The sequence below is a fragment of the Rhinopithecus bieti genome, unplaced genomic scaffold, assembly GCF_001698545.2.
Source record: "Rhinopithecus bieti isolate Rb0 unplaced genomic scaffold, ASM169854v2 scaffold_5007, whole genome shotgun sequence".
Lineage (NCBI taxonomy): Eukaryota > Metazoa > Chordata > Mammalia > Primates > Cercopithecidae > Rhinopithecus > Rhinopithecus bieti.
In genome coordinates, this window is record NW_016804734.1 from 999,136 (window position 1) to 1,008,887 (window position 9,752).

At 34.7% G+C, this 9,752-nt stretch overlaps 1 protein-coding gene across 7 annotated transcripts in view; it reads right to left on the reverse strand.

Annotated features, from left to right (window-relative positions):
* Nucleotides 1–9,752, reverse strand: part of LOC108528500 (neuroligin-1) — a 924,470-nt gene that overhangs the window by 492,280 nt on the left and 422,438 nt on the right. For all 7 annotated transcript variants that reach the window (XM_017870335.1, XM_017870333.1, XM_017870332.1 and 4 more), the window contains one exon: nucleotides 8,742–8,894. In XM_017870335.1, coding sequence (XP_017725824.1) covers nucleotides 8,742–8,894 — 153 coding nt within the window. The remainder of the gene's footprint in view (nucleotides 1–8,741; nucleotides 8,895–9,752) is intronic.

Genomic DNA, 9,752 nt, shown 5'->3' on the forward strand with positions numbered 1-9,752 from the left:
TATTTATAATTTTGTAAATATATTTAATTGACCATTATAAATAATTATTATAATATAATTTAAGGATTTTCACAATATCCTTAATAACTAACAGAATGACATAATAATATTATAACCTAGTTGTGGAAGTCAATAAGAAAAGGAGGCCTGAGAAATTCAACATATTTCAGCCATGTTAAGTTTGAGATATTCATTAGACATCTACATTGGAAGGGTTGGTACACAGAAGCATATGAAAGGCTGGAGTTCTGAGGAAGGGTTAGTCTTGAAGATACAATTTTGAAAAGTCACTTCCATAGAGACGGCATTTAAAGCAATGCAAATGGTTCCTTAAGGCATATCATGGAGAGAGAAGGATAGAGAGCCAAGGATTATGCCTAATTGCACAACATTTAGAGGTCAGGGTAGGAGAACAGGAGTCAGCAAAGGAGACTGAGATGAAGCAGTCAGGGAGGTAGGAGGAAAATCCTGGGGCCACGAAACAAGTAGGCCAAAAAAAGAATGGTTAACTGTGTCCTGTGCTAGGAAGTGATCATACAAGATAAAAACAGAGAAGTGACTAATGGAGGTGGCAATCTAGAGGTCTATGGGAATCTTGACAAGGACTTTCTCAGCAGAGTACAAGAAATGGGGCTGGGTGTGGTGGCTCATGTTTGTAATCCCAGCACTTTGGGAGGCTGAGGCATGCAGATCGTGAGGTCAGGAGATTGAGACCATCCTGGCTAACATGGAGAAACCCCAACTCTACTAAAAATACAAAAAATTAGTGGGGTGTGGTGGCGCACACCTGTAGTCCCAGCCACTTAGGAGGCTGAGTCAGGACAATCACTTGAACCTGGGAGGCAGAGGCTGCAGTGAGCCAGTGCACTCCAGCCTGGGTAACAGAGAAGGAGACTCCATGTTAAAAAAAAAAAAAAAGAAAAAGAAGAAGAAAGGAAGGAAGGAAGGAAGAAAGGAAGGAAGGAAGGAAGGAGGAAGGGAGGAAGGGAGGAAGGGAGGAAGGGAGGAAGGGAGGAAAGAAAGAAAGAAAATAAATGGAAACTTGAAAGAAAAGAAATGGAAATTTGAATGTTACCTCCTCAGGGAAACTGCTCTGTGTTTCTAAAATAAAGTAGCTCCCTTCTCATTGCATGATTTCTCTAGAATTTATATAGGTAATTGTTAAGAAAATTAACTTTTCATTCAATCATTATCTATGCAAACTATATGATTTGTTTAATTATTTATTTTCTACCTTCCGTAAAGCTAATAATCTACTGATAGCAGGGATCACATATATCTTATTTGTCACAATATCCTTAATAGCTAAGAGAATGACATACATAATATTGCTGAATTTATAGAGAGTAAGGGAATAAATGGCTGAACGAATAAATGAATGAATTACCGAAAACACATCATTTTTCTTCTTTTAACTAACATCCACAATAATTGGCATGCTTACTTTCAGATTTTTTCTATGTTTTGGGCACAAATAAATAGTTGCTTTTACTGCAGGCCACCTGATACCATTTTGGAGGGAGTAAAGGAATAAAAATAATGAACAGTCAACTTTGTAAAATATCATTACCTATCTAAAGTTGTCCCCCGCACCGGCCGCTAAAGGACAAATAGTTTCTCTATTCCAGGAGCTCATTTTAGCACTCAATCTAAAATTGATTACCATCTGGCCCTTATTAAAACCCAGTTGACGTAACATATTTGAGAGAAGAAATCTATGGATCAAATAAACCATCCATTGCTCTAAATTGGATTTTAGCTCTATCCTATTATAAGTGAAATCACCAAATATCTTACCCAGATTGCACTTGGTTAGCTCTTTGCGAAAATGACATTATAGAAGTTATGAGCACTTATGAAGCTATGATGCTATGGGGTGCTGCCCGTGGGCGAGACACGTACCCTGGGTGAAAGCCAGGGACCCGATGAACCCCACGGGCCCAGCACAGGGGCTGCTGGGAAGTCAAGGTCGTCCATGGGAGGACACAGGCCTAGCTCTCGGCCTCGCCACCTTTTTTTCCCAGCTGCCTTTATTATGTCTTTGGCTTTTACAGAAGGTTACTGTAAATAATCATATACTGAGAATATTTTTTGAATCTTACAATGACACAAAGATCATCACACAATTCCTGTATTGTCACTTGTTTCAAATAGAAACAATACATCCCATATGATAAATTCTTCTGTAGTACAATGTAAGAAAAACTATTATTTGTGTATTTTTTTCTGGTTAATATGTTTGTTTCCTTTTGGGGATTATGATAATTATGAAATTTAATCCATTATATTTTACTATGCTTCTAGAAAACTAGGAAATGCATCTATGTTCAACTGTTGTACATATTCATGACCTAACTTTCTGTATCCTTTTCTCTATAAGTATTACTATTCAACTATGATTTTACCAGTCTATTTATTTGTGTGCATTGTCACAAATTATTTCCACTTTTTCAAATTAGTATGAATAAATGAAAATAAAAATGAAGATTGTCCTTCTCCCTTTACTTCAGTTTATACCAAGGATAATCCACTCCTCGTGGCCTTCCTCAGGTACAACCATTTCCTTGAAAACAGTCTGGACTCTATAGACAAACTGACTCCTTCTCTTTCTGTCTCCCAAGAACACATTTGAATGTGTCGTAGAATATGAGTTTGTTTTGAAGTTTTGGACTTTGGTTTTTTGTGGTTTCTTTTAAAGAGTCAGACAGAAACAAAAACAATGCCAAAAACAGGAGTAACAATGACAAAACATTTTACCACTTGAGGAATTAATACGCTTCTGTCTTTAAATCATAATCAGTGCACACGCTTTAGCAAATTTCCTTGATCCTCAGCCAATCAGATTCAAATATAAATATCAATTACTATATCCTTACTAATCCATCGGATATCCTACCCTTCCTTCCTTCCTTTTCTCTCATTGTTTTCTTTTATATATCAAGTTAATCTATTCACATAGATCAATTAATAAACCAATATATTATAAATATAAAGTAGAATATCAATTATTATTCTCTACTGTTTCTCTCCTCAACTATATTGAAAGCTCTTTAAAGGTAAAAACTATACTGTCCTCACTTTTATCCCTCAGAAAAGATGTATATAATGGCTGAAAACAAGTGTTATTGATTTGATGACGGACCACGCACAAATTTATTATATTTATAGTCTATTATATATAATATATATATATATATATACACACAACACACAACATACATAATATTAGGGGTGTTGGTTTGATCACACATACCCTTTTTTAAGACAAGATCTCACTCGTCAACCTAGCGGAGTGCATGTGGGATCATAGCCCAACTGATCCTTCCACCTCAGTCTCCTGAGTAGCCCGAATACAAGCACGGCCACCAATCTGGCTAAGTTTTTCTGAAAATTTTTGTAGAACACAAATCTCGCAATTGGCCCAGACTGGTCTGAACTCCTGGCTCAAGTGATCCTATGCCTCAGCCTACCAAGTGCTAAGATTACAGGTGCTGCACCAACATGCCTGGCCTAACGTTATACTTATGGTGCCCATGTACTAATAATACTAGCGTTATTATTGCAGAGTCTAAAACTTCATTAACCATATCTCAATAGACATAAAATAAATTAAGGTGTGAATTAAACTGTATATGCAGTAATTTTTTTTTTTTTTTTTTTTCTTTTTTTTTTTTGTTTTTGAGACGGAGTCTCGCTCTGTCACCTATGCTGGAGTGCAGTGGCTGAGATCTCACCTCACTGCAAGCTCCGCCTCCCAGGTTTGACGCCATTCTCCTGCCTCAGCCTCCCGAGTAGCGGATACAGCGCCCGCCACCATGCCGCTAGTTTTTTTTTTATTTTTTTATTTTTTATTTTTTAGTAGAGACGGGTTTCACCGTTTAGTCCAGGATGTCTCGATCTCCTGACCTCGTGATCCGGCCCGTCTCGCCCTCCCAAAGTGCTGGGATTACAGCTTTGACCACCATTGGCCCGCTCTATGCCAGTTTAACAAAAGCTTGTTTTAAACAATTTAGCCCCACATAGAATTACAAAGTAAACTAAATGTAATTGTTTAAATACAAGTAGATGAGCTAGCACTTTAAATTATTTTTGTCCATGGATAGGTGGCGTAATATTCAATTACTAAGTAAAATATTTAATTAGATCCTTTTCCAAAAATGTGCCAGATTTCCAGATAGATATCAGTACTTCTAAAATATTTAACACTTTTTTTCTAAAATAAATCACATGGGCTAGAATTATGAATTGCATAATTGCCTCCAAGATATTTATGTCAAGATAAAAGTAACTGATTAAATTTCCACCAGATTAAAATCTTGTTTGCCCAAGTAAGATCCTTAAAGGGGTATTAAAATTTTTCTTTTACTCCATAAGTAATTTATAGATTTATTCTAAATTTAAATAAGTGGTTGAAATATTTTAATGATAAATTACTTAACATCATATTTTTTTCATTTTTGAGATTTGTCAATATTATCATTTAAATAATTTCTATTTTAAAAAATGTTTAGTGGACAACATCTCATCTAATAGTGACTTATTTTATATTCTCTTTCAATTCTTATCTTATATATTCTGTAATTCTTGTTCATAAGAACAGGTTTAGCCTAGTTACAAATCAGAACATTTAATTTTGATTATTTCCCCCTTTAAGAACACATCAGTATTTCTCCCTGCATTTCTTTTCTCTTTTCTTTCTTTCTTTCTTGTCTTTCTTTCTTTCTCTTTCTTTTTCTTTCTTTCTCTTTCTTTCTTTCTCTTTTCTTTCTTTCTTTCTTTCTTTCTTTCTTTCTTTCTTTCTTTCTTTCTTTCTTTCTTTCTTTCTTTCTTTTCTTTCTTTCTTTCTTTTCTTTTTCTTTCTCTTTCTTTCCTTCTCTCTCTCTCTCTTTCTTTCTTTCTTTTTCTTTCTTTCTTTCTCTCTTTCCCTCCCTCCCCTCCTTCCTCCCTTCCTCCCTTACTCCCTTCCTCTCTTCCTCTCTCTCTCTTTCTTTCTTTGACCGAGTTATGCTCTTCTCACCCAGGCTGGAGTGTAATGGCACAATCTCAGCTCACAGCAACCTCCACCTCCCAGGTTCAAGTGATGCTTCTCCTGCCTCAGGTTCCCGAGTAGCTGTGATTAAAGGCACCCACCACTGCGCCAAGCTAATTTTTGCGTTTTTGCTAGAGATGAGGTTTCACCATGTTGGCCAGGCTGGTCTCGAGCTCCTGGCCTCAGGTCATCCACCCACCTTGGCCTCCCAAAGTGCTGGGATTACAGGTGTGAGCCACTGCACCTGGCCATTTCTCCCTACATTTCTAAGATGATTATAAATCATATACTAGAATGTTAAAAAAATACTCTACTAATAATAATTTTAAACATATTTAAGGACTATGTAACAATGTATCAAATAAAAGATGCTGAAGAAGGCAAATATGGAAAGTTTATGTCAAAACTGACTGAGGACAAAGAATGTGTATAGCCAAAAGTGAAAGAAAAGTTAAATATTCAGTGTGTAAGAAGTATGAAGCTAAATAGTAGGAGGTCGCTGGGGGCTCTAACATGAAACTGGGGAATGAGGTTAACAGGCAGAGTCCTGCATTCCCTTCCCTCTTTGTCAATCTTATTGGCAGTTTTTTCTATCATTTTGAATAGCATTTCCAGGGTGGGTGAAAATAATACACAACACAGTAAGAGTGATATTCTTTGTTACCACTCCAAAGGAAACCACTAAAGGGTTTTGGTAGAAGAACCAATTCTGACCTGTTACTAGCTTCTTCTGAAGAACAGTGGAGGTATTTTTTTTCTTCTATTCTATTCCTACTTTGTAATAAACAATTTTTTAACATGAAATCTTTAAACTGAAAAATTGGCAGCTAGATAGCTGTATGAATTTTCTAACTGAAACATTAGGACATCTCTACCCATCACTAAAAACAAAGCGAAAAACAAAACTTGTAAGATTCCCCACCACCTCCAAAAGGTAAGTTCAAATCGACACAAATTGCACTACCTGTTGCAGACATCCTGATTGCTCCAGCCAGTCACCTCGAATCAATGATCTTATAATTACCCATTTTGTCCATTGGACCCCCAAATCTATTTCTTTCACACCAAAATACCCCAGTGAAAACACAGCTCAGGATTTCCTCAGATGTGGGATCATATCTTATTTCCTACTTAATCACTCCAGGGCAAATTAGACAGCCATAGTCTTGGATCCCACATCCAAGAAACCTTGGCTTACCTTTTTACTGTTAGACAAATTATTCACAATACCAATCTCAAAAGTCTACAGTCTTTATTGTTGCAGTTCTGTCAGATGAGCTGTTGATCTTGCTGTGGTGCAGCACTCATGCAAAATATGCTGAAACACATGTTCTGATAATTTCTCTTTTATGAATTAATTTATTTAAATACATGTTCACAATACCCAACACATATTTTTGGAAAAAAGTGACCAGAATACATCTGTTCGAGAGCTAATGTCTTAAAGTCTACCTAAACAATGTTTCACAGAGTTTATGCTTTGTCACATTGAGAGGAGGTCTATCAAGGACAGCCTTCGGCTTGTTATCAGTGTATAATGTGTTTAAGAGAAATAAAGGAGAAGAGACAACTAAATGTAACATTCTAGGGTACAGTAGAGCCAGAACAAATATTTAACACTGGGAAATCATGCTTCAATAACATCAACACTGTCTGCTGTCCGCTACTATCTAAACCAAGTGATTGAGTTCTTTATATTTTGGCGAGTTAATCCATTGCCTTGCAATCTAATCCTCACAGTGTGGCATTTAAAATGGGGTATGGGCATGAATATAGGATTGAAATCAGGTCAAAGTCAAGTCCTCATCAGTTCTGAATACATAAAAGAAAAGAATGGGTAAAGTTTATACTAACATAACAACAAAGTTTCTTTTATGAAATCTTGCTTTATATAATCAAAACACAGTAACAGAAAGAGGCAAAAAAAAAAAAAAAAAAAAACAAAATGACAAGCATTTCTTAAAATAAAATAAATACATATGACTAACTGGATGTTCAAGTCCTTAAAAATACTGTTACGATAATTTAGCATTTCAATTTAAAGTTTCATCCGGTAAACTGGTCACTGCTCAGGATTTTCACTTGAAAATTAGAAAATAGAAGAATAATTATCAACAAAAACAACTGAGCTCTCAACAATACTACAATTAAAATTCAATGCATTAAAATATTAAAAACCCTCCTTCCGATTAAAATGTTCCATAGGAAACAAATGACAACATTAAGATTTAAGAATTCAAGATTTAAGATTCAAGAATTATTATGAGCAATTATTTGTATGTCTTCTAATACACAGAATTTTCATTGGTGGAAAGACACTCATCCCAGCCCACAGAAATTGTGTGAATGTTTGATGCAATGGATGATTAAACACTATGGAGGAACTCATGTGTATTTGATGAATGCTACAGAAATATTTTATACCTATACTGATGCAGCACATCTATGGTCATTCACCACACTCCAAATTTCAAAAAGCAAACTAGAAAATGATTGAGACTTAACCTTCACATTGGTAAAATGTCTCCTTCCCCCAGACTATAAACTTGATTCACAAAAATTATTCTACCTTTTAAAACTATTCTACCTTTGTGATAAGCTTAAACACAGAATTATGACTGCATAGGAGTTAGGATAACACTGAAGAGGAAAAAATTCTGATTCTCAACATGGATAAAGATATGATTCTACCAATTATTATAAAAAGGAATATAATTCAAATTCCTTTTTCAGAATATTTTAGATAATAAAATGAAAGAGTGAGGTGCTTCTTTGTGTATAAACAAAATTATAATTTATACTTCTTCAAGTGTATAGTATGGGATGGACTTGGAGAACAATCAAGAATAAAAATTTAAATATTTTGTGGATGCATTATGCCCTTTTAGCAAATTCTGTTAATTAAGTACATCACAAATAAAGATGTTTTAATAAATCATACAGTAATTTTACTCCTCAAATTGTGTCAACATTATAACAATAAACATATACTAGAATAGCAAGTTTATCTTTTAAAAACTGGTTATTGCATAAGATAACATGCCTATCTCAGAGTACCTAAGTTATTTTATAAATAGTATTTCTCTCATCACAACTAAAAATCTCCACTTTGTGTTTATTTTATCATTCTTTTGGCAAGAGTATACATCATTGAACTGAATTCTTTGTTACCTTATAAAATCCATGTATGCTTTTTTCAAATTAAATAATTCAATCAGAATACATTCAGAAAAATATTACTAATTATTATGGAACCAAAATAACAACAACAAACAAAAGAAACCTCCATCACAATGGCAAACAATCATTCCCAAAAGCGAGTCCATATACATACTCCAGAAGAGAATGTAAACTTACATCTTATCACACCAAACCTCAGGCAATCTTATAGTATTGTAAACAGAAAAGCAGAAGAAGGAAATATTGTTCAAAGATGAACTCTTCTTCAATAAGGCCCTACCATTTTGCCTTTCAGAGTTTTATAAACCAGGAAGTACATTCCATGACAACATGAATAATTTCATCACCTTTTAGTTTCACATCATAAAGCCAACCTATAGAGTTCATTGAAACTATAAAAAATTTGGGTTCAAGAACGTCAACAAGCATAAAAACATGGGGAAACAAAGCAAAGCAGAACAAAACAAGTCAAAACAAAACCATCATATACTTCATGGATTCGTCGTGAAAACGATAAAGAGATTCTTCTTACCAAGTACCCCAAGTCGATAGTTGACTGTGATGACGATCACATTGCCATAACTTGCCAAGACACTTCCATCATATAAATTTCCAGTACCTTCCATGTATGAGCCACCATGGATATACACCATCACTGGTTTGGGACCCCCACTGTCCCGAATATCTGGAAAACAAATGGTTGACAATCGTTCTTATCCTCAAAAATAACACACAGTGAAGCAGAGAATACATTTTCCATCTTAGAGAAAAGAGGGCATAATTTCAATATAGTTCTTAAACTGCTGTTTTTATTAAAGTGTTTCTTAAGCAACTCAGAGAAATAGCTATTGTGGAAATAGCAATAGGCATCCATTGTTTTCTATCAAAATTTTGTGTACAAGTTGCAAACTGAGCTATAAAACTTAGACAAATTAAAATTAGATATGAATTTTAGTGCATTTTGATTAATTCCTCAAGTGACAGTAAAAGCAAAAGAAATAGAATGGCAATGATTCTTAGGACTACTTTTTAAAACTATTAGAGACTTCACATGACATTTATGAGCCATAAACTAAAGACAATGGTATTATTGCTATTGTGAATAAAATAATCTGTTTATCCTTTCTTATGTACTGTAAAGCTTTCTGTCAAATGCAACATGATTACATCAACTCATTTATGCTCCAATGTGTGAACATAATTACAGTATTGTGTTATGCAAGATGTTTCAGTTTACTACCTAAGGAATTTCAGATGAATGTTTAGGCAGTAAAGTCGTGTATATCTGTGCTCCTCTTATTGCATTTAGAGGAATGTCATTAGAATGACATTTTTTGGGAATTTCAGGACATCCACTATATCCAGCTCCCCTTACCCTTTGGAAGAAGAGAACATACAAATATTTTTTTACTTTCTTTGTGTAGCTAATACACTCTTCTTCTTCACACTTTGGCTGTATGTTTTATCCTGTAGACATGGGATGGGATAGAGCTAAGTTCAAGTGTAAAGTGTAAAAATTTAGGATTAAAGTGATTTCTACAGC